Source organism: Vicugna pacos, chromosome 3 (assembly GCF_048564905.1).
Source record: "Vicugna pacos chromosome 3, VicPac4, whole genome shotgun sequence".
Lineage (NCBI taxonomy): Eukaryota > Metazoa > Chordata > Mammalia > Artiodactyla > Camelidae > Vicugna > Vicugna pacos.
Window position 1 is genome coordinate 116,289,224 of NC_132989.1, and position 25,401 is coordinate 116,314,624.

The window sequence follows — 25,401 nt, forward strand, 5'->3', positions numbered from 1 at the left end:
GGCCCCGCCCTCCCACGCGACTGGAGTCCCGCCCGCTCCGGGGCCGCCCCGCCCCGCCCACCCACCGCCCCGCCCTTCGCCGCAAAGCGCACGCGCCACTTCGGGCTGCACGCGCCACTTCGAGCTGTCCGCACCGCTGCCTGAGCCCGCGCGGGAAACACGGGCGCTCGGCGTGCAGGCGCCTTTCGGCCTGCTCTCTGGAGCCAGTTTCCCACTCACGGCTGTCAGCGGTTCCGCTCGCTCGTTTCTCTCCGGGAGCACGGGTCGCGGGGCTTTCGGCTTGTTTCTTGAAGGTTACTGCGGATCCGAGTGAGGCGCAGGCGCAGACCCGCGGGGGCCTCAAGCTGCAGCCCGGAAGTGCTCGCGCGGCCGACGGTGGCGCGTCGGTGTGTGCGGGCGGCGTGCGCGGCCGCGTGGGCCATGGGGCGGCGGTCTCGGGGCCGGCGGCTCCAGCAGCAGCAGCGGCCCGGCGGTGCGGAGGACAGCGCCGAGGGCGGCGGGAAGCGCAATGACGCGGTAGGGGCCAGGGTGAGGGCGGGCCAGGGCCCCGCGTGGGCCTCCCCGACCCCGAGGCCTACGGCGCGGCTTCCGGGTCTGAGTAGACGTCCCTCTCCTTCCTCAGGGCTGGGAAGGCGGCTACCCCGAGATCATCAAGGAGAACAAGCTGTTCGAGCACTACTACCAGGAGCTCAAGATCGTGCCCGAAGGCGAGTGGGACCAGTTCATGGAAGCGCTCAGGGAGCCTCTCCCGGCCACCTTAAGAATTACTGGTTACAAAAGGTAGGGGGCCGTTCCTTGAGTGTTTCCTGGAAAGTTGGGATTAGGATGCCCACGGTTAAAAACGAGAATGTTTTCCCCAAGAAGTGTTACAGTGCTGGAGAACCTCTGTATGTCAGCGGTGTGGATTCTAGAGTCTGGAAGCACTGAGAGGGAGCACAGGGTCCAACGGAATAGGTCAGGGAAGTACTGCAAGTTTGGAGGCCAGAATAAGAAACTAAAATGTAATCTGAAAGGGTCGACACCTGGGGATTTGTGAGTTGAAGGTACTCAGCCTTTGGAGCACGTGAAAATTTGTCACATTACAAGCCTGCTTAAAAACTTCTGGTGTTCTCGCCTTAAAAACGTCTTTGTACTCATGTAACTGGGCAAGAGGGCTTGTTGTCTGCTTCCCAAGAGAAAGGCCAAATAGTAAGGCAACACTGTTTTGCAGAAACAGAAGAGGCTTTTCTTTTGCAGGGCAACCAAGCAAGGAGGCAGGAGGCAATGCCCAGATCTGTCTTCTCATCAGCTGTTGAGTGGGGTACTTATCAGGGAAGTAGGTAGTAAGAGGTGGAGTGGGCTCTGAAATGATGGGTGGGAAGTAAAGGTAAGTTTCAGGAGTTCTTTGTTCAGGCGTGGCTGTCCTTCAGGTTTCTTCATGGGTTACATGTGCAAATTCGGGAAGGAGAGTTCTGTCTGGTACATGCAGTGTATTTTCAGCCTGTGACATCTATGAAGTTTTACTTTGGGTTATTTTAGTCCCTTAAATGCAAAGGGGCCATTAACATACTGTTTCCACAGCTGTGGTTCCCCTGGGCTTCTGCAGAGCAAGCTTGAAGGTCTTGGTTAGTCACTTTGTTTCTGCCTTCTGGGTCTTCAGTGTGTAAGTTACAGTGTATGCTTTCAGTTATATCTTCTAAAAATGACCTGCAAGTAAAAATGACGCTTGGAATGGTCAAGAGGGAAGAAATGTGGTAGGACAGTATTTAGCTTATCACCTTTTAGTGATCGAAAAAGGAAGGTTGTTTAAGCTGTGAGCAAATAGAGTAAAAGAGCAGTGATTGAAGAATGTTTTCTCTGCACACAGAGATGGTTTTAGTTTTAAAATGCTTAAAAATTTAAATTTACAAAAAAAATATTAAATTAGCTTTTCAGGTTGATTTAAATCTTGCTTCTTTTTAAATAGCCATGCAAAAGAGATTCTCCATTGCTTAAAGAACAAGTATTTCAAGGAATTGGAGGACCTGGAAGTGGATGGTCAGAAAGTTGAAGTTCCACAGCCCCTGAGTTGGTGAGTATAACAAGGCTTCATCCTTCTGGATATTTCTGTGGGATTTTAATTTTGGCACTTGAATATATTTCTTGGTAATGTGTTTAACATTGACATGAAAGGACCTAAATATACTTTTCAGACATTCTCTTGTTCTTTTTTCCCAGTGATTTTTATTGCTGTTACTTCACTCTGGGGTACAAGTTTTCATATGTGATTTGCAACAGTCTGTGTAAAGTCTTGGGTTCAGTTAATTTTTCCAAGTCAACCCAGCCTCTTTCCTTCCTTGATGTTACCATTTCCACCATTTCCATTGAAACCCCTTGTCTTCACGTCGGAACTGTTGGAGATTTAATGTTTTGTTGCAGGGCCTGGCAGTAAGGTCAGGTAAGGGTCCCAGGATGGGAAACGGAGTGCAGCCAGCATTCAGTTTACAGATCACTTGGTTTATTGCACGCCCCCACCCGATACAGCAGAGGTTAGTCCCAGAAATAAGAAAAGGAAAGGAAGTGACGAGCCATTCTGAAGAGGCATCTGGGAAGGAGACGTCTTGGCATAAGTGCTGATCCCCTGTCCTGTACTGGGTCTGGAGGCAGGTGTGAGAGGGAGGCAGGTGTGAGTGGGAAGCCTTCTGCTCCAACAGTGCCTCCAGCAGCATCTGTCTGTCTATCTGGAGCAGCTCCTTGGCCTCCCAGGATCAGGTCTTGTGACTGAGCCTTCAAGCCTCGCCTCAGTGTCTTAGAGTCCATCAGTGAGTATAACTGGTGACACCCGGGGGTCTCTTTTCTATCAGTCGCCCCTTCTGTTCCAAACAGTCATCACGGCGGTGCACTAACTTCGGCCACTCCATTTCGAACTATTTAACGTAGCCTAAAGTCATTTGAGATGAGTAGGAATCGCTTGATTAAAAATCAGTTCGCAGCCCTTAACCTGACAAAGGGTCACCAGGGCTGCTTCAGCCAATTCAGTCTACTGTCCCCAGGGCCCGGGCATACTCCTGTCCTTCCGGCTAACCCCCCTTTTTATTTTTTACTGTCCAGTAAGTGTCCTGTGGGTTGCTTGTTTTTCATGGTCCAGTTCAGGTCTCAGTTGTGTGAAGACAGCCTCTTCTGTCTTGTAAAAGGCTTGGCATAGTCAAGCACAAACCAAAGATGTGTCAAGCCCTGGGTTAATTTATAAATAGAGAAGTCATTAAAGTAAATTGTTTTAGTTCCACATCTCGGTATATCAACTTCGAGGTATTGAGAGTCCTCACAAAACAACAACAAAGTATTTTAAGTGATTGCTGTAAAAGGTGGATTTAACCAGCATTTCCTGGCAGCTTTGGAGGTTTTGACTATTCAAGTGTTGGATGCTGTGTGTCCTCTTTGGATACCCATTAGTGATCATAGACCAAGGTCAGGTTCTCATTAATCATGGGTTATAGCTTTGCTTGCTTTTCATTCTTTTGTTGGCTATTTGAATTGCAGTGTCCATATCACAGATGTGTATAGCATACACGTTTTGAATGAATGCTCAAAGGCCAGATGCTAAAATCAGATCAAGACCAAATGTCCGCATTGTAGAATGCATTTCTGGAGAAGGAATAAGTCTGCAGTATTAAGCCAAAAAATTTCATGATGGTTTTTTTTTGGTCAAACATTTTAGCTAGGTTTTAAAAGCTTGATCATTAGAGCACAGGAAAATGACTGAGGTGCTAGGGGGCTCCTGGTGGCCACGCACTGCGTGTCCGCTGTACTGAGACCAGTGGGGAAGGAAGAGGCCTTTCCAGCTGCTGTGCTTGCAGCCTTGCCGGGTGAGGTAGCCCTCACACGGTGAGCTGCTTCCCCCCAGAGTGACCGGCTTATAGGCTGAGCACCTTTCCCAGGCCATGTTTTGGAGATTTGATTGGTGGTGCTGGCACTTGAAGTAGAGATTGTCTGATATTTTCAGAAGTAGGTTTGAGGCTGTCTTGGTGCACATTTCCATTTCGAATACTCTTGCCTCTGTTTGCTGCCTCACACTGTCACCTGAGAACATTTATTCCTTAGACCTTGGGTCCGGAAGGATGGCTTTTCCAGTGAGGGGAGTCTCTGACCGTCCTCTGCATCTGAGCAGGGGGAGGGGCTGGAAACATGCCTCCTGTGGGAAGGAGGTGCCTCTCTGGGAGCGTCCCTGTGAAGTTTTCTTTTGTGGGTTTCCAACAAATTTGGAAATTGGTCTCACTGTTTTTATTCTGCAAATTACAGTTCAGCTTTTGTTTATTCATCTCATTTTACAGCTGTTTTTCCCTCTTGAGTGAACTTTGGGTGTGGGTACAGAACAGGTCAACTCCCGGACCTCTTGGAAAGGCCCTGCGGGTGTCCGTGGTTGAAGACTGCTGGTGAATCTCTGCACGTTACTGTTGCTTTAATTTTCTGAACACACAACTGAAGTGTGGGAGCAACAGATTGTATGATTTGGGTCCCTAATACTCACCTGTTCCCATTATCTGTGACAATCACGTGATGGTTTTATTCTGTAAACATTTATTCAGTCAGATTCACTAGTCAAGTGTAGGCTACTCATAAAGCAGTGAGCAAGTAAAGCAGAGACTGAAGACCTCTAGTGGTTTTCTGTATTGCTCTAAATACAGAACTAGGTCACATAATACTCTTTTAAACTTCTGATACCTAGCAGAATATAATACAGGAGAAATATTTTTTGGGAACCACGTTTTCTAGAAGGAGTGTTACGTATAGGACTCATAGCTTGGGAAGATTTCATTTTTTTTCTTACTTTCCTTAGACTAGGATCTGTAAGAAAACTACCCTAAAGCATGTTTTAAAGGCCTTGTTTTGACAATCAGTTGTTGAGAACATAACCTTACTGCCATTCTGTTTATGTTCTTTTTAATTTTCAGATTGAAGATGGTTTGTCATAGATGCTGTATATACTTAGAAAGACTTTTTTCCCCATAATTTTTGAGGTGTAAAGGTGACAGTGGTGCTTTTAATTTATCCTTGAAAGACATGACAAGTTTCCAAACAGGATTTTAAAGCTCAAGAGCTAAATTTGAATTACGTAACTATAAATAGTTTTTTTAAAGATTATTTGATGTTTAAACCTGCAGAGATTTTATTAAACATTTGTTAGCTCAAAAGTTACTCGTAAAGCTGCATAAGAAATACACTTTTTTATTTTACCTGTCAGTCTGTTTTTGTATTTAACTGTTGAAAGTTCTCAGCTATTTTTTCAAAAGATTCACAGCTTTCACAATCATAACAACTTAGAATAGAATTTTAATCTTACAATGGGAAGTTTACATTCTAGCTACTAGAAATTCAACCTGTGAGGCATCTATGGAACTGTTGGCTCAAGTTATATCTTAGACTGCCGTCTGTATTTGAAAATGAAAACCGAGGGAGGTGCAGTAAGTAATCATAGGTGACACTCAAATTAAGGTGTTGTGCTGGTTTGGGAAGGCAGTGACCCCATGTGTGCTGTCTTTGGTCACAGACAGTCCAAGGTTGCCAGGTATCAGATAAAAGCAGGTGTTTGTCAGCAAAGTTTGCATCTGGACGCCAGGCTCCTCGCAGCCCTACAGCTGGAGCCATTCACCTTTAGTGAGGCCAAAGTGAGCATTTAAAGTGACACTCTTTAATTGCCTGATAAGTGTGATTGCATTTTGATTTTGTAATTTTGAAACAGGTTAAATATTGAGGAGGGAACCAGTTAAAAGCTCGGGGACAGTTGGAGGGTGGCCGTTAGCAGATTCAGCCAGTTTAACCATCAGTATTTGGTAGAAAGCACTCTTCAGATGTATCTCGTAACATCATGACAGTCGAGCATGTCTTCACATCTTAAACCTGAGTTTGTTTTTGTCAGTCACTCAAACTTTCAGAGCAGTCAGATGTGTATTTTTCAAACGTTCCGGTTTCATTTTTATGGATGTCCCCTTAGCACGTGGAAACATGGTGACCTTGCATTGTTAAATTGAGCTCGCCATGAAACCTCAGGTTTAACAATAGGGGCAGTGAGATTTGTCACCGAGTGCCATGGGATGCTCGGTGTGGGCCCATGTGTCCTGTCAGTGTGCTGCATGTGCAGGTGGAGCCCAGAGGACAGGTGCAAGCACACATTTCCTAATCAGTGACGTCATCATTTATAAAGTTCAGATAAAGTCACAGAAATGACAGGAGATGCTTTGTGTATAAACAGCAACCTTGGAGCTCAAATTAGTACATTGATGATTTCCAGGGTTTTTTGGTGTGTAAAATGTTTCAGTGCGTGGCTGGACTGGTTTGCTTTGGAAATAGTGAAAAATGTAGTAACAAAGATTGCAGGCAGGTGTTTGTCAGACATTCTGATACCTGCTCTATGGCACTGCTTTGATTCTGTGTGATCTGCACCTTAATTCGTCATCTGATGTTTCCTGTTGACCTCTATGCTGGTAACTTACCACAGTGGAGAGCAGAGGTGTCTCCACTTTTTCATCTGATCTTGAACGTTTATTACTATAATTTCTCAGTCATATCATGTGTTTATGTCTCTTATAACCCCCCAGGCTCCCCCTCCCCAGCCCACAGCAGATACGTGATACAGTCGGAACCCTGCTCCTGTGCCCCAGTGACATCACGCAGTGCTGCTGGCTGCTCGAGAGGGCTGAGGGGGCAGCGGGCAGGACACACTTGAGTGTCTCACTTGGTTTATGACTTGTATAAGCAAAAAGTTGTGAAGAGACCACTTTATATGTAGAATCCATAAATGTGTTACTTTGTTTTTGTTCAGGTATCCTGAAGAACTTGCCTGGCACACAAATTTAAGTCGAAAAATCTTGAGAAAGTCTCCGCAATTAGAAAAGTTCCACCAGTTTCTGGTTAGCGAAACTGAGTCTGTGAGTAGATTTCATTAGATTTGTTGGTTTCCTTGAAGCTTAATTTTATTTTATTTTTTTATTGAAGTATAGTTGATTTATAATGTGTTAATTTCTGGTGTACAGCATAGTGATTCATTTTACATATATATATCCCTTTCCATATTCATTTTCATCACAGGCCATTACAAAGTATTAGTTATAGTTTCTTGCGCTATATAGTATGACCCTGTTGTTTATCTATTTTATGTATATGTTAGTGTGTCTCTTCAAACCCCGACCTCCCAGTTTATCCCTGCCCACCCTGGTTTCCTTGAAGCTTTAAATGCACACTAGTGTCATGGTTTCATTTGGATCACACTTGCCACTGGGAGCGATTAGGTAGATAAAGCATGCAGAGAAACACCTGTGAGTGTGTGTGCGCCCCTCACTTCTGATCATTTGCATAGCTGTGTTTTGTTTGGCTCATCTAATCATGAGATGTCGGGAGGGCGCCATCACAGTTGTCTGTGTGGCTTTTTGTTTCTAGCCAGTCTGGGTTTGGGTGACTGCCGCCCTGAGGTGGGCGCAGTGCTCTGCGGGGTGGGGTCTCATTCAGGAGCCGCTGCTCTTTCCCCCTCACGCCCTTCTTAGGTGCGCCTGCCGGCTGGCTGCCATTCCTGCAGAAAAAGTAATACATTTTTAGGGCTGTGTTGTTTTATTAAAGTGAGACTTAAACTCATTTTTAACATTTCTGTTTTTTCCTGCTCTTGTCTAATTCCACCTTTGCCAAACAAACAACACCCAATTGTGACAACTTTGGTTCTCACAAAGCCATTATCTGTCTTCACCCCAACTCCTTTGCCATACAAAGTCCTTGATTGCAGTTCAGACACTGAACTTCTCACCTTTGGCATGAAATCTTCCCCAACAGAATAGCTGTCCCCTCACGCAGTACATGATCGAATGAATGCCTGTCAGGTTTGGATGTTGTGAGCTTTGCAGTTTCTTTTTTTGGGGATTCTTAATAGTCTCATATTTAACATCAGAAGCTCCCCCTTCCTGTTTTCTGATCTCCTTTTCCTAGCCAAGGAAACCTCTGTGTGTCACCAGGCAGTCTATTTCTTTCCCACTCTGAGCTGCCGTCTTCACCCAACAGCACTGGTGTGCTCCCCACCTTCCTTCCCTTGACGCCGTAACCAGCTTAGAGACCCTCCCCTCACTCAGGTCTAACGTCTGCTCAGTCCAGCCGTTTCCGCTTGGCGTGGCTTTCCAGGCTCCTCTGCCTGGTTTTCCGCCTCCCCTCCCCTCCCCAAGGTAAGGAATAAACGGACCTCAGCACCTCCACGCAGCGGCTCTGTACTTGGGCCCACACAGGAGGGGTTCTCTGGCTCAGCTCTCCAACTAGTTGGAGGGTCGGGTAGGGATATGTGAGCTGTCGGAGAACAGTTTAGGTTTGGTCTTCAAAAGAGCAGACGGCTTGCAGGGGGCAGGGGCATGCACAGTTGAGCAGCTTGTGCAGAGCCGGGTTGGGGCAGCTCTGAAAGGTAGAGGACACGGGAGCTTAGCATTGGGGCGTATGTTACAGGGAACCTGTCCAGATTTTTGACTGGAGTCAGCAGAAAGAGATACTTTCTGGGTTATCAAGACCTGGATGCAGAGCGCGTTTATGAATGCAGTGACTGACTGCCAGGGTGTCTAGCCAAGGGCCCAACAGCCCCATCCCCCGTTAATGCGTTAATTGAAAACTTGGGTGAAAACAGAAGGCAGGCTTATCAGAATCACAAGTATAACCCAGAGCTTGGAATCAGTGCCTGGCGAGTCCATCACAGTTTAATCCTCACAAAGGCGCTTTGCTGGCCAGAAACCCATGAGGTGAAAATTAACGGGTGTGACTGGAAGGAAGCCTGTGTTTAGGTTCCGATAGCCAATTGCGAAGTATCAGGTGAGCGACGCGGCTTGGATGGCTGTTCAAGTGCAGGAGACCCGGGTTGTAATAGAGCTGAAGCCTGGTGGTTCAGGTGGTTTTCACAGCTTTTTTTTTTTTATTAATGTTCGGTCCTAAGGCTGTTTAAATAGAGTTGTGGTTGAGACAAGTGCTGGATTTCACCAAGGAAATTTGTCTGAATCTGAGCAGTTGTACGTTTTAACAGACCTGCTGACCCTGCAGTGAAGGTGGGGAGGGTGGTCGGTTCAGTGCTGCTTGGCCTCCGCGAGGAAGGAGAGGAGCAGTGGTTGATGTCTTCATCCTTCTGAGAGGCACTTCCCGGGAACAGGAGGCAGGCATGAGCTGTTCCCGGGAACAGGAGACTACAAACAGAAGTTAGGGCTTCAGCCAGGAGGGAAAGCGCCCTGACCGTGACCTGTGCTGGGCCCCTGGGGCTGCTCCCTGCGGCTGAAGGCGTTTCAGTAGCATCGCCTGCCCTTGAGACGCTCATCCAGCTGCTGTACTTTCTCTTACAGAACTTGCTTGTCACACTCGAACTTCTAACATTCTGATGCTAAGTTTCGGTATCCATCATCATCCTTACTTAGCCTTTAGGCAGCAGCCATTTATCCACAAGGGTACAGATCTGTCATATTTACTGTTTGTGTGACAGTACTGACCGTTCTGTTCTGTGTGTGACTCTGTGGTTTTTTCCTGTTGCATTGGAAATAATGCCCAGTATTGAAATTTTCGCCTTTTTGAATGTCATAGCTGGTTTTTAAAACATTTTCTTTTCTAAGGGAAATATCAGCCGTCAGGAAGCCGTTAGCATGATTCCACCGCTGCTGCTGAACGCTCACCCTCACCATAAGGTACCGTGGATTAAGTAGAAAATCGCAGTGGGTAAGCTGCTGCCGGAGTCTGTGTTTTGTTGAGACCTTTTTTCCTTAATATCGTCTTTTTTGCCCCTTTTTGCTTTGGGTATAGTGGAGAGTGATATATATTTTATTTCAGATTCCTTTTGCAATTTTTGCAACTCAGATAGCTGTTCAGGTTTATTCGTTTGTTTACCTACTACCCAGATTGTCCTCCGTGTTCCTGATTGACTAAGTCAGGTTGAAAATCACATGTACAGAGAGCAGTGCTCTGGGTTCTTTCCACAAATGAGTTTGCTTTATTACGCACACATCCCTGTGAGAGGAGATGCTGCCACCCTCCCCATTTTTCCGGATGGGGAGAAGGTGGCAGAGGAAAGTGGAGAGAACTGGCCTCGGGTGCCGAGCTCGTCGTCCGAGGCTGAGCTGAGACGTGAGCCCAGCTGGCTCTGCGCCTTGGTGTTATGTGACCGTGCTGCTCGCGTTTGCTGCCTGTGCTCATCCTGGGTTTCCTCGTTCGCTTAATTGGCCATTAAGGGCCGTTGTCTTCCTGTCCCCTGTGGAGTCCCCTGTCTGTCCTTCTGTGGTTTGGGGGCATTATATATCATGAGAGCCCTGTAAGGTAAGTATAACGTGCTCTAAATTCATTGTATGAAGAAATGTATGTAAGTCTTCAAATAGAAATGAAAAAATAGTGTTAAGTTATAAATTTAAAAGAAAAACATCAACCATTTTCTCGCTTTTCAACAGATCTTAGACATGTGCGCAGCGCCTGGATCAAAGACCGCGCAGTTAATCGAAATGCTGCACGCTGACATGCGCGTCCCTTTCCCGGGTACGCGCGGCGCTGGTGGTTTGCGGGTGGGCCTGCTGGGGCTTTTTGGTGGGTTGTAGACAAGGAAATGGGCATAACATGGCCTGACGCCTCCTGTGTCAAGCAGGTGGGTTTTCTGTCTCTGAAGGTAGAGCTGGATGCTGTGCGCCCCGTCACTGTACTCGGGCCGCGCGTCACTGTGGGGAGGGGACCTTCGTCGTAGCGACGTGGGGCCTCAGGCCTGAGCTTGCAGGACAGCATGTGAGGTTGCGAAGTGCTCAGGGAACGGCAGCTGACACAGTGCCGCTGACGCTCCTCTAGGGATCCTTGTGAGGAGCGTAGCTGTTCGTGGCGGCGTTAGTCTTCTAATGCTTCAGCCTACCCTTGTCCCCTCCTGCTGCCTTTCTTTTTGGCCAGCTGCTCTAGTTCTGCTTTAATGCTTATTGGCTGTGTTTTTTCAAAAGTCCTCTTTACTGTGGTAAATCTTTCCTAAGAAGTTTTCTGTATTCTTCCCTACTTTTAAGTGCTTTCTCCAGAATTGGTAGAAGAGAGCTTCGTCCTATTATTAATATTTTATGTTTCATATTGTTTGAAGAGTCCTATTGATCAAAACATTATTAGGCATGTTTGTCATCTGCCTTTTTGCTGGTGGTGACGGAGGCGGTGCTCAGCAAACCTGCCAGCAGTGCCCTTAGACTGGGTGCTGACCCGCCCCCGACCCCCAGCAGGCTGACGCGGAGCCTCGGCCCCGCCCCGTGGGTCTGATGCACGGAGTCTAGGGCAGAGCCCAGCGCACGTGCACCGTTGTGATCACTTGTCAGTGATGCGGTTGTCTTCCACATCTTTCTCTCTTCACCCTCCTTTTTACTTATTACTAGTAATAGAAAAGTCATTTTTGGCACAATAATTGGTACAAAGCGAATAATTGTTGAACAGATGAATTCTGAAGTTTTGAAATTTTAAGTGGCTGTAAGATTCACGCCGAGCCACCTGGCTCCTTCTGGACTGCTTCCGTAGTTCTAGTAAATCTTAAGCTCGCTCTTAGGTTTGGTGGGTTGCCCTTCTCACCCGCCGACCTAGGTTAGGTACTTCAGGGAGTTGTTCCGCTCACACTGCCTTTCACCTGACACCACGGTGTTGTGCTCCCAGAGGGGTTCGTCATCGCCAACGACGTGGACAACAAGCGCTGCTACCTGCTGGTGCATCAGGCCAAGCGGCTGAGCAGTCCCTGCATCATGGTGGTCAACCACGACGCGTCCTGCATCCCCAGGCTCCAGATGGATGTGAACGGGAGGAAGGAGATTCTCTTCTACGACCGCATCCTGTGTGACGTCCCTTGCAGGTACGGCTACGAGGCCAGAAACCCCCAAATCCACTCGAGAGCCAATCAGGTATAGTCTAAAATGAAGCTACACGTGAACAGAACACTCAGGTAATTGCACGTATGAATCTTGGGGCAACTGACTTGAAGAGAGAGACATTGTGAGCCTAAATCAGAAGACAGACACTCGGCTTCAGTGATAAACTGGACAGCTGACAACACAGAACAAAGAGATCGGAAAGAGGTGGTTTTGATAGTCTTAGAAGAGAGAGAAAGAAAACACTTGAGGGGAGGTAGCATCGTACGCTCTGGTCAGGGGCGTCTCGGTGTTGGTGCTGCCAGTGACCTCGTCCCGGGGAGTGTAATCGTGGGACTTGCGGTGAGGATGGACGGCGCTTGGCCGTGACTCATCCGTGATCACGGTGGGTTCTGATGGTCAGTCTCATGCTATTTGGCACAGTGCGGTTCAGGAGGTCAGACCTTGGGAAAACTCATGTGTATTTGTACACATACCTTTTGTTAAATTTTTCATACTAATTTTAGATGTTTATAGCTTAACTATGAAAGAATTTCATGGCATAGCTGAATAACTGAATTTTTCCAAAAGAAAAGAAGAATGTTAAAGACGTCTGTGAAGTTCCTGGAGGCAGCGACGTAGGTGGGGATGTCGCAGTGTTTGATACTTTCTGAACACACGACTTTGTCGAGACGGTAGCGCAGGAGCTGCCACCGGACTTGGTTACATGAACCAGGGTTTAAATCTGACCCATCGCTATTAAATCCCATCTTATTTAAACAAGGGGCAGATTTACGGCTGGTGGCAGAGCTCAGTTTGAAAGTCGTAGCTGGCAGCACTGAGTGTGACCAAGTGTCAAGTGCCTGAGAGAATTCCCCATTACAGAAAAATCAGATGTAAGTCATGAGCTACATTCTTTTCTTTTGAGATTGCAGTTTTTTCATTTTCCTTTGGATCAGATAATTTCCCACTACTATATTCTGTTGATCAGAAATATATTGTGAGAATGACATGACCTCTTGAGCTCTGAGTTGTGAGGTGAAGAAATTCCTCAAATTATGGTAGAGTTCCAGCCACCACCACACAAGCAGGACAAGCAGGGGTGCCGTTTGAAAGCCATCATGTCTCACAGGGCAGTTCATCCTGCAGGCCCTTCAGCTTCAGGACATGTGGCTAGAAACCAAGGAAAATTGACTTTTACAGAGAAAGCCAGAGACACAGGAATTATTCCAAAAAATCTCAGTAGATAAAATCAGACATGGACAGAACAATTAATTGATCAACTCTGTGTTATAATGTATATGGACATAATCACCCCTTTAAATAAAAACGGAAATTTAAGAATGTTTAACTGTGATATATACAAATATCTTGGTAAAGAAATTAAATTGGCTTAATTGAATTTGCTGTGGAAATCCCTTGTAAGTTTATCATCATTCATGTAATTCTGATTAAAACGCTGCTGTTGGTTAGCTGAGTTTCTAAGTAGCAGGATCAAATGCTTTGTATGTATTCGTGGTTCTTGTCCTGGGTCTGTAGGTTTGTTTTGCTAGTATTTCAAGTAGAAGCAAGTTACTCTCTCAAGTGTTGAGTGAGGTTTCCTTCTCAAATCTTTATTTCCTTACTGAATTGAAATCAAAGTATAATTAGAAAGTTTAACATATATTAGAGTGGCTCCAAAACAGAAATAGAAAGTTTATTGTCATTTGTGAGAAGTTAGGTTGTTTTCTTTACTAATAGCACCTGTTTTGTGGGTTAGCTGGAATATGACATATTTGTTGAGCGCTCATTGTCTACCTGTGCAGAGTTTTAAGTTCTTAAATTTATCTTTCTTTTCAGTGGAGATGGCACTATGAGGAAAAACATTGATGTTTGGAAAAAGTGGACCACCTTAAATAGCTTGCAGCTGCACGGGTGAGTGCAGCCGCGTGCCTGGTAGCATTGTCGGGCTGAGAGGTGGCGAAGGTTGAAGGTGGTTACCTGAGCACCCAGATCTCCAGCTGCCCGACCGTGAGCCACAGAGTCAGTGGCCACCTTCATGAGGGTTTGCTTATTTGTCAGTTGTTTCTAAAACCTTTCAAGAGTAGTAAACTGAAGACTGTACATTTTAGGTACACATTTATTGAAAACGCCTTTTATAAAAATTTCCTGTAACATTTCAAATATGCTTTCCATGAAATGACCATTTTGTACTAATATTTCTCCACTTCGTGTTTAATTCTTTTGTGTTAAATTATTTTGCTCAACATTTTGATCTCCTAGAAATATTTTTTGGTTGTCTTTACAGAAAATTTGTTTAAAGGGAAAAGAAAATCTTATACCTCAAAGATAATGCCTGTGATGCCTCTAGTGTGCTGCGGTGTTTTGTGGGCACGGGGATTTTTAAAGTACCTGCTTTGAATGTACTGTCTGTAGAGCTGTGTTCTTTTTTCTCATTTACCATTAAAATTATACAAATGCAGGACAGGGTGATGTAACGTGTACTAATGAATATTCACCATAAATAACTCTGGGAGGAAATTTTGTTTCTCTGTTAAAAACTTAACTACTGTTTTCAAGAAACAGGCATTTAGGATAGAATTACTACAGGATACAAACTATTCATAGAAAAAAAATCAAATATTTTATAAGTATGGAGGCCGTTTAAATAGTGAAATTGACCCAATATATTGAATTCCTTGTTAATGAGCTTTACGCTTTGCTTGTTGACGTGTTGGGAAAGGTTAACAGAGTAGTAACAATTTTTACATAAATAGATGCTTTTTTAAAATTAAGGTGTAACATCTTGTATAGGTTTATTCTAACTCTGTTTAGAACCCTAAAGTTTTGCTTTGTTTTTTTTTTTTTAACATGGGACTTGTTTTGTCTGAAGTATTTTATATCTTAAGTCTGTCATAGAATTTGTGATAAACACATGCTGTGATAGGTGCCCGTGACGTACGTGCCATGTGGATGTGCTCGGTCTCGGTAACCTCGTGTCCGACCTTAGCTTGCAGCTGCGGATCGCGACCCGGGGCGCGGAGCAGCTGGTGGAGGGCGGTAGGATGGTGTACTCCACGTGTTCCCTGAACCCCATCGAAGATGAGGCGGTCATAGCATCCTTGCTGGAAAAGAGTGAAGGTCGGTGTGTGATGGCTGTTTTAATAAGAGCGTGTGCTTCTCAGAGGCTTTATTCAGGAGTAGTTAGGGTACATTTTAGGGACACATTTGTTGAAAATGCCTTTTAAATTGCTCTAATGTATTTTCCTATAGACCTCTTCCATATTTGCATATATGATTAGCCTATAAACCCTAAAATGAGGTGTCCCTGATTTAAAACATGTATATAATGTATTTGTTGTATTTCATGAATTACAAGGTTTGCCCTTTTTACTTCTCTAAGCTTGAAGGATTGTAGAAGATCCTTATTGCACTGTTTTTTTCCCTAAATTTGATGGTAAAACGCACATAACTTTAAATTTACCATCTTAACTATTTTTAAATACACAGTTCAGTGGTGTTAAGTACATTCATACTGTTGTGTAGGCAATTTCCAGAGCTCTTCATCTTGCAGGACTGCAATTCTGGACCTGTTAAACAATTCCCCAGTATCCCCTCCGCACCGCTGTGTTCTGTCTCTGAGTTTGACCACTCTAGGGGTCTCGCATGAGTGGAAGCATGCAGTGTGTGTCTTTTTGTAACTGACTGGCTCATTTCATTTAGGATAACATCCTCGAGGTTTATCCCTATTATGTCATGTATCAGACGTCCTTCCTTTCTATATCATGTATATCATGTATCATATTTCATGTATCATATATCCTATATCATGTATCAGAGCGTTCTTCCTTTCTATATCATGTATCATATATCATATATCATGTATCGTATATCATATATCATGTATCAGAACGTCCTTCCTTTCTAAAGAAGGCTGGAAGTACTCCACTGTCGGTACAGAACGTGGTTTCTTTATCCGTTCATCTGTTGAGGGACAGTCGGGTTGCTCCCGCATTTTAGCTGTTGTGAATAACTCTGCTGTGAACGTGCACAGATGACTCCTTGAGTCCCTGCCCTCAGGGACTTTCAGTGGTATACACAAGTGGAATTGTCGCATCCTTTGGCGTATCTGTGTTGTCTTTTTGAGGGCCCGCCTTACTGTTTTCCACGGCAGCTGCACCATTTTACATTCCCACCAACAGTGCACAGGAGTTCCAGTTTCTCCACACTCAGCGCTGGTTTTCTGTTTGTTTGGTAGTAGCCATCCTAGTGGGTGTGAGTTCTTATCACACTGTCTGTACTGAGGGACCAGATTGTATGAAATGTTCTGAAACAGCTGTTTTCATGTTTTGATGTTCAGTTATTATTTCTCCTTTTGTTTTCACTGAAATTAACCTTTTCTATCAAATTCTTCTTAAAGCAAATAATGGGAAATTTCAAACTAACTACGTTTCCAGCATAGAATGCTACAAAGTTTTCTACTTAAGTGTGAAGCAAGTTGAAACGTAACAGTTGAAACACATGTGCGTTTCCCGGGGCGGCACCCACGACCATCTAGGCTTCCAGGGGGTTTCTCCTCGCGGCTGACGGAGCTGTGCTGTGTCGTCAGCCCTCTGACTGTTGGCACTGGTGGGATCCTTTAGACCTGAGTTTAATGTGTTGTTGGTTTTGCTGTACTTACAGAGACGTGATTTCTGAATCACGTGTTTTGCATGGTCATAATCTCCACGTCTTTGCTGGCGCTTTATTCCTGAAGGCATGTGAGGGAGACTGTGGATGGTGTCATTTCACAGTGAACGTAACCCCGAGTGTCCTGCTCTGTGATTATTTTCTTACCGGGCAGGTGGCTTTCCCGTCTTGAGTGTTGCTCTCACCGCTGTCTCTGCACGTGGTTGTTCAGACCGCACTGTAGATGCCTCAGCTCTCCTCTGTCAGAGGCATCCTGCGTGGACACGGCTTCATCGGAGAGGAGGCCTTTGCTGGGCCTTGTCCTCTGGGTTGTGGGGATTTTGACTGGAGGGAACATAAAGGCACGAAGACACAAACCATCTCACGGGTGTGTGTCTGGAAACCAGGAGGGGCTGAGCTCTGGGGGCCCTCGCCTTGTGTCGTGGACGGGCTGTCCTTGCTGTGGAGCCTCTCTGGGGTGCTTGGGGGGCTGTGCAGCCCCTCACTTAACCAGCTTTACTCTACCGTGCTGTCGTTCATGGGCCATGACACTCACTTGTTCTAAGTGTGCAGTTGAGTGAGCGCTGGTGACTTGGCTGCGTCGCCGTGTGTCCCTCTCAACGGCCCTGTCTTAGAGCATTTCCATCCCCTCGGGAAGCTCCCGTGCACATGTGCAGTCACTCCCTGTCCGCCTCGCCCCGGGAACCACGGGTCTGCCTTCTGTCCGACGGGCCTGCCCTCCCTGGACGCTTCCTGTAAACAGAATCCTGCCGTTTGTGGTCTTCTGTAGCCGGGCTCTTGCGCAGGGCGTGATGTGAGGTTCTTTTTGATGCCAGGTGCTTTGGAGCTCGCGGATGTGTCCTCTGAACTTCCGGGACTGAAGTGGATGCCTGGACTCTCACAGTGGAAGGTAACCTTTCTGTGAGGACCCTGGCTCAGAAGAGCGGGTCAGCTTAAGTAGGCTTGTTAGAATTGTGGAAGTTTTAAAGCGTCCACATTTGGGTGACTTGAGTGAATAGTACATTGGGCTATATGGCTTAGAATCAACTTCAAAATTCTGTTGAATGACAGATTAGCAAGATTGTATAAATATTTTTGTCTGGCAGTGGAAAAGTTTTCCTGTCTTCATTCTGCAGGTAGAAGTCAGCTTTGTTTATTCTCATCCCATAAGTATAGCTTTGCTTTTTTTCCTTTTAATTGGCTGGGATTCAAGCTTTGTTTCCAACATGAAACCAGTCACTTTTCTGTTTGAAACCAGGAAAAATCCGAGGCTTGTTTTAAAAAAGAAAAAACCCACGCGGACAATGAAAGCGCTGCGCTACTGGAAGGACTGTCTCACTTTTGCCCTTGCAAACAGCACTCTGGGCTTCGGAGAGAAATGAGAACGGCCCCTCACCACGCGGGAGAGCGTCTCCACCGCCGCGCTGGCGCTCCCTCTCGTCGGGCAGTGCTGGAATTCAGCATCCACCCTCTCGTTCTGCAGGTGATGACGAAAGATGGGCAGTGGTTTGCAGAGTGGGATGATGTCCCTCGCAGCAGGCATACCCAGATTCGGCCTACCATGTTCCCCCCCAGGGACCCCGAACAGTTACAGGCGATGCACCTGGAGCGCTGGTGAGTTGGGGGGCAGGCGGTGGGGCCCCTGGCATTCCTGCATGGCCTGGCTGCACCCGTGGCCAGCCCAATAGGTGAGCTTTCCAGCAGGGGCGATTTCTCCAGCCTGGTAACTGCTGGCATCAAACATTTGTAAACAGTGAAAGTGCTTTGAACCTAATGGTGACGCGTAGAATAGAGCACCACATCCACTTTTCACAGATTGCACCTCGGCCATGCTGTGAGCGAGGGCTGCATGACTCTTTACAGCGAAAGATTGTGTTTTGATCAGGCAAAAAGGGTAAATAGTGATCCTTGGTTTCTGTTTTGTTTTTAGTCTTAGGATATTACCCCATCATCAAAACACTGGAGGGTTCTTCGTGGCAGTGTTAGTGAAAAAGTGTTCGATGCCTTGGAATAAACGTCCCCCAAAGGTGAATGTCTTCCAGAACAACCAAGCGCACCATTCGGTCTTTTCATGCATTTGTGGCAAAAGCTGGCAGGGGTCAGGTCGAGAATGTGTGTGTGGGATGAGGGGTTCGTTTAAATTTTGAGTTTTCCAAAAACCAACCATGTCTTATGAGGGAGAAACAAGTGGAAAAAGCAGTTTGGGAAGTGTATTCTTTCTACATCTCAAGTCCAGTTCTTGAATAAAAATGTAAAGACTGCTCTGCTGCTCAGAATCAGAGCGGCGCCCCCGCCTCCGCCGGCTGGCGCCTGTGCTCTGCTTCCTTCCCTGTGGCCGTGGGGGGGGGTGACAGGCTGTCCAGGCCTGGCCGAAGGGGACACAGACCTGGCCTGCCCTGGCATGACAAGCCTCAGTGGCTCCTGGATCACAGGGAGGGAGGCCACAAAGCAGACTGATCGAGCCTGAGTCTTGACACAGTTGCCGCCAACGTGCTGCCCTCTGCTGTAACCGCCGGGGGCCTGGCACGCTCTGCTGTCGGCACCCACGGCCGTGCCGCCCGGCCCGCAGTCGGTCTGCAGGTCTGTCCTGCTTTCTGGTTTGTGCCTGAAAGTGAGGACAAATAATGCTTAACCTTTGGAGAAACAAGCAAAACTAGACTCAGTGCCTGTGAATTCTGCTTATAATGGCAAACAGATTTAAAATACTTGCTTTAAAAAAGTCCTGGTGTCTCTTTTACACATAAAATGCTGCCGTCACTCGGGTGGAGTTTGTGAGCTGCCATCAGGGTGGGGCAGGTCGCAGTCTGAGTGTAAACGAGCTTGTCTCCGTCACAGCCGCAGGGCGAGTCTGCAGACCCCAGGGCCCCCCTGCAGCCAAGCCCCTCAGACCCCACAGTGGGGAGCACCTCCGACCCCTCGGAGCTGGAGGGTAAAACTGGAACTAGCGACACAGAAATGACTGAAAGAACTGAGAATTTGGAGACTAATGGAAATAAGAAAGATGGCGTGTGTGGGTAAGAAACGGTTGTGTCCCGATCCTGGCATCCTCGTGTCCGCCTAGCACCTGTAGATTACCTTGGACCCCAGAGCGCCCCTGTGCTGCCTTGGCCGGGGTGGGCCTGGGTGAGAGCGTCCTTGCCGCGTAGGATGCGGTTTGGTGCCCGTGAACCTGCATCGTGGATGCTGCTGGCTGTCGTCTGGAGGGCAGAGACTTGACACCCACCCCGTACAGAGCCTGCATGCCTGGAACCCGGGGCCGCACAGAGCCGGGCGGGAGGAGGGACGTGCTGCTGGAATTTAACGTTATTACCCAGATTGCAGGTTGATTTATCTCATCCCCACTCCCTCCTCAGTCCTCCTCCATCTAAGAAAATGAAGTTATTTGGATTCAAAGAAGATCCGTTTGTATTTATTCCTGAAGACGACCCATTGTTTCCACCCATCCAGTAAGGATTAATTCAACCTTTTAAATTCTTCATTTAGATACGTTTACTGTAGAGTTCCCCGTGCATGCATGGTCACATTTAACCATAGTCTTTAATTTAGCTCCTTCTGAAGTGCGTGTTAGAGCTGGGTGGAACTTCAGAGAGTGTTTGCTGAGCCCTTCCGTTTCAGGTGCCCAGTAACCAGAGAAGGAAGACCACCCAGAGGGAAAGGTGGGGAGGACGGGGCGCTCTGGGCCATGAGCCCCAGCGTGACCCATTCAGTTGAACTTCAGGATCGGGGGCCAGGCTCCCCACCTCGCTTCCGACTCAGGGGGTCTGGGTGGGATTTCCAGGTAGAACAGGGGAGAGGTGCTCAGGATGGCATGTCAGGTTCATGTCTTGTTAAATTCAGTGTCTGTTCCCCAGAGCGGTCGCTTCCGTTGTCCTGTGGATAACTGGTACTTGCCTGCATTTGTAAAAATCTCTCCTAAAACGTCTCTGGAGGAGGTGGGTGTCCTCAGCTGTGTCATCAGAGCAGCAGTTGAGGGGGAAGCCACACCTGTTAACGCAGACCCCTGACCTAGCTGTGCTCTGATGGAACTCCTGGAGGTTTTGGGTGGAGTGGGTGAAGTCAGAAGTCCATGTCCAGCGAGCGGAGCTCCAGTGCCCTTTAAGCCGCACTGAGTTTGAGAAATTAGTTCTTTTTGGGGCGAGTGGAATGCTAGAGACAGTGATCTCATTTTGAACTGGTCTCTCATAAACAGCTGTCTTCTTTACAGGAAATTTTATGCTTTAGATCCTTCATTCCCAAAGATGAATTTGTTAACACGAACCACAGAAGGGAAGAAAAGGCAGCTCTACATGGTGTCCAAGGAGCTCAGAAATGTGCTGCTGAACAATAGTGAACGGATGAAGGTACCACGGCGATGGGAGGTCAGGGGCATGCGCGCTGCTGTCGCCTGCTTGGGTTCGGTTGGGAGGAGCCGGTCCTGGTGCAGCTCTCCGCGTCGGTGGTGGGCAGAGGGGACCCGGCTGCCCGGCTGTGTCCTCTGCCCCACTGTGCTCGCTCCAGCTGTGTCGGGGGGCTGGGGGTCTGCCTCCTGCTCCTGTGGCCACTTGGTTTTATTTGTCCTTTCCATTTTCTGTAGATTCTCCTTTCCATTTTCTGTAGATTTCTTTCCACTTTTCAGGCCCCGATTTTCATTTGCTTTACTGTTTTTCCAGCTCGTTTACCCCCTTGCCTTTCTGTTCCATCCAGCACATCTCCGTGTGGTTTGGAGGTCAGAAGTATCACCGTGACATTACTGAGACATTAGGTGCCTCTTTGTCCTCTCTTGGCTGCCACTGGGGGTCCCAGGGCAACAGCATCCTTGCTCCTTCTGGCCCATGGCGTGTGTGTTACATGGTCTTTCTCTGCTCTCCTGGCTTTAATGTCTGTTGCGCTAACTGCTAGTCAGTGTAAGCCACATAAACCAGGGCCAGGAGACCCCCTAGTTTAGTCAGATGGCTCTTCGGGTATTTTCTACTTTTTCCTTTTTTCTTTTTTTCAGCAGCTGCTTGTCGCTCTGTCTCCTCACAGTAGAAGGGAGTGTTTTAATCGATGGTTTTCACTTGTGTGTGTGTTTCATCTGAGATTTTCCCATCCAGGTTATTAACACCGGGATTAAAGTCTGGTGTCGCAATAACAGTGGGGAGGAGTTTGACTGTGCTTTCCGGTTGGCGCAGGAGGTAATGGCGAGCTGGCGGGACAGCGCAGCCACGGGGGCGTACATGAGTGTTTCTGAGCTGGCCCAGCAGGTCCGGGCTGCCTGGAGCTGGGCCGGCTTCTTCCAGCTGGGGCACTCTGCCACCGAGCTCGCCCGCTGGGTTCCTGCTGGGGTTGGGAGGGGTGTGTTTGCTCACAGATACCATGTGTATCACCGGTGCCCCGCCTGCTGTGGGGCGGGGAGGGCAGGGCTCGCTTCCTGCTGGATGAAGGGTGGTTGCTATCGTGCATAATGGTGACCTCTCTCTCTATCCCTACAGGGAATATATACATTGTATCCATTTATTAATTCAAGGATCATCACTGTATCGATAGAAGATGTTAAAATTCTGTTAACCCAGGAGAATCCATTTTTTAGAAAACTCAGCAGTGAGACATACAGCCAAGCCAAGGACATGGGTAAGCAGCGCGGTAGACCTGTAACCTGTCCTCGCACACACCGTGCACACGGGGCATTCCTGCTTGGCGGATGTCTCAGTTTTATGTTTCAGTACAGTGAGGCTTGCTTTTTACCAGCTGTCAATTTTCAGAGGGATTTGTGGAGGTAGAACTGATACCTCCGTATCCTGAAGGTCAGGGGCATCCCTGGGGTTGCTCTGCTCCCCCCAGTGAGACCCCGTGGCCGTTGGTGCGGGTGTGGGTCCCAGTCGCACAGGCGTCCTTGCTGTTCTGTACCATTAGCTGCCACCTCGAGTCACTCTGGTCACGTTTCCGCCTAAGAACAGAATAACCCCACTGAGGCTTCCAGTTCTGCTTGTCTTCTCAGTGTTTTTTTTTTATAACTTGTTCAGTGTTTTTGGCTCAATTTGGTGAAAACCGCACACATCAGTTCCTGAAGTTGTGTGATCTTGAGTCCTGCGCCTGCAACTGGCGCCCGGAGCGGACCGCGTGGGCCGGCGTGGGCTGCCTCCCTTGGCGGGGCCGCGGCCGCCGCGCCGGCCTGTCTGGGAGAAGGAGCTGCCTGTACTTGCTCTCTTCTTTCGTTAACCCCACATTTATTTAGGTGATGGCAACGTAGTTTTTGACAGTTTTCCTGTGTTGTTTCATGCTGTTTCTGGGAGTTGGAACAATTATTTATTTCATCTTGAATTTTGAGAATTAACCAGCAGTTAATGCCCACCTGCCTGTGTCTGAGAGACTTGCTGAGTAGCTTCACCCAGCTCCCTGATGGTCTGACTCGAGCCTACGCACGTCTCCACTGCTCCTCTTGGGGCTGGGCCTGCCGATGGCGTCGTGGTTTTAGAAAGAAAGGCCTCTTTTCTCTGTCGAGACCCCCCAGACCAAGAGCAGGGATTATTGTTCTCTGGGCTCATAAACGTGTGCAGCAGAGCCCCCCCCCCACCTCCCCGAGGGCTTGGCTGATGCACCCCTGCTTCTCTTGCAGCCAAAGGCAGCGTCGTCCTGAAGTACGAGCCGGACCCCACGTGAGTGAGCTGCTCCTGCTCGCGGAGCCTCCGCGTTCTCGTTGGGGTGTGGGGGGCGGCCTCAGGCTCAGATGGGGCCGTGGGGATCTCAGACCAGGAGAAGTCTTGTTTACTGTCGTGGAGAAACCTCGTTATGGAACGTCCCGCTCAGGCCAAACACAGGATACAATGCACAATCCTACTCCCTGGGCCGCAGAAAGCGAATTCTAACTTCTGCCTCAAACAGAGCGAGTGTAAGGATAGACCAGCGAAGAGAGGTTGAGTTCCTCGAGCCCTGCTGGTGGTGGCAGCCACCAGGTGACCGCTGTTCTGGGCTGCCCCTCCCTGGGGAGCAGGTCCTGCACGGTCAGCTTGCCAGGAATGGGACAGCGAGCGCAGGTGGTGCGCAGAGCGCCCCAGGCAGGCAGAGGCAGAGGCAGGATTTGCACCCAACCCGGGTTTTACGTTTAACAGCCGCCTCTTTGTCAAATAAAACAGTTCCCAAGGAGGAAATGAAACAAGCATCGGGGCTGGAGGGGGATTTGGCAGCTTCTCTGGAAGATACTTGAGCTGAACTTGAGGGGCGAGGAGGAAGCTGAGAAGCAGTCTGAGTGGGGCTGTGCGCAGGAGGGCAGGTCCGTCCAGGCAGCCTGCCCGTCTGCGGGGCGCGTGGCCTCGGCCTCGCGGTCTCCGGCTGCCTCCCGCTGCCATGCAGAGAGCAGCTCGTGTGGGGGTGGGGCTGAGAGCGAGACAGCAGGTGAGTTTTAAAATGACAGTACTTGCGGGGCTCACATAGAAAACTGCAGACTATTTTTTAAGATGTGGATTCTATTTTCCACATTCACGAATTTCTGCTAGTTGAAGTATAAGAGAAAAGGCAGCTTTAGGAATTAATAGAGAGGTCTTCAAATTTGAGAAGATGAAAGTATTTGGAAATTCAGACATTGAAAGGGTTTGAAAGCTGCCAATTTGAGTGTTATTCCACAGTCAGCTTTTAGAAGGAGAAACTGGCCAGCCTGAGGGTGTGGATAATATTCAGGACATGAGGAAGGAAAGAGGTTCCTTTGAGAAAACCCGCCATAGGGTCAAGGGCTAAAATGCCTTCCCCGTGGAGGTTGGGGCTGTTTTTTGGAGTGGGTATGTATTACAGCTCTTAAGGGCCAGTTTCGAGGACTGTGAATGCTACGCAGAGCCGTTCTCCTTGCAGGAAACCAGACACGCTCCAGTGCCCCATCGTATTATGTGGATGGCGGGGAAAGGCCTCAATTCGAACTTTTGTGCCCAAGAATGAGCGGCTTCACTATCTCAGGATGATGGGGCTGGAGGTGTCGGCAGAAAAGAAGAAAGATGGGGCTGCTCAGATGGACGAGAGCACAGCCAGCCCTGTGCCTCCGGATGGCGAGGCCGCTGCTGAACCAGGAGCAGAGCAGCCCGCCAGCCCTGGCGCTGGCACAGGCAGTGACCCAGCGGGGGCCGGCCCGCCCCGGTGAGGCGGCCGGGGCCTCCCCTTGGGGTCTGAGACCAAACCCAGGGCCGCTTCTGATCTGGAAGGCACATGTCTGGGAAGCCCGGGAGCCGGCGGGTGACGGGGCCATGAGCGATCCCGGGGCTCCTTCCGCGTAGGCCTTCCGGAGAGGGGCTTTACCAGCTTGTTAGAAGTTGCTCGTTTGAGTTGGTTTCTCTGGCAAAGTTGGGTCCAGTGTGCCCGTTGCTGGTAATAGACTTTCATCTTTAAAGTCTTACTCCACCAGGAAATAGAACTGCCCTTACAGAAGGTTTCAGGCCCCTGTTGTTCTGCCGACATTGGTCTAAAGGCTCACTATTTCTTCTGAGTATTATTTATAGAGAGAATGTATAACTCCTCACGAATTGATAGAAAACTGTACCATTAGCTTTAATACTTACGTCAGTTGCACGTTAGTGCAACAGTAATCCTCAGTGGGGTGGCTATCTGAGGCCTCAGGTGACTTCCGTGCCTTTGTAATAAAGGGTGAAATAAACTTTTGCAGAGTAAGAGCTGTATCGTGAATTGTGATACTAATTATGAGGGTTTTATGGGCTTTTATTGGAGTGCTCTGCTATTTTAATTTTTACATGGGGTTTGGGATCCTTGGAAAGTTGAAATAAAATTAGTGAGAGCATGTTACGTGGACGACTCCTGTTTTATTCTTCGTAAGTCAGGAGCAGACTTATTTTTGGTTTAATGGAAATATCCGGGTTCAAGCATTAGCTGGTGAAAGGAACATTAACGTGAAAGCTACTTTTTTTCCTTTCCCCTCTTGTAAGCTGAAGCATCCTCCGTTTACAGTGTGTCAGTTTCTACTCAAGTATTAAGTGAGTAGGTAGCAGTGAGAGCACTTGAATGA

The 25,401-nt window shown here is 47.9% G+C and overlaps 1 protein-coding gene across 1 annotated transcript; it reads left to right on the plus strand.

Moving 5' to 3' along the window:
- Nucleotides 1-101: 101 nt before the first annotated feature.
- On the plus strand, nucleotides 102-25,181 carry NSUN2 (NOP2/Sun RNA methyltransferase 2). The gene is made up of 19 exons (XM_072958881.1): nucleotides 102-516; nucleotides 623-780; nucleotides 1,946-2,050; nucleotides 6,779-6,884; nucleotides 9,570-9,641; nucleotides 10,395-10,479; nucleotides 11,608-11,800; nucleotides 13,635-13,709; nucleotides 14,785-14,915; nucleotides 17,279-17,352; nucleotides 17,926-18,056; nucleotides 18,373-18,469; nucleotides 19,278-19,456; nucleotides 19,796-19,888; nucleotides 20,647-20,782; nucleotides 21,515-21,595; nucleotides 21,893-22,031; nucleotides 23,017-23,056; nucleotides 24,243-25,181. Exons 1-19 carry the CDS (start codon nucleotides 421-423, stop codon nucleotides 24,523-24,525), a joined length of 2,274 nt encoding a protein of 757 aa, XP_072814982.1. The 5' UTR covers nucleotides 102-420; the 3' UTR covers nucleotides 24,526-25,181.
- The last annotated feature ends 220 nt before the right edge of the window (nucleotides 25,182-25,401 follow it).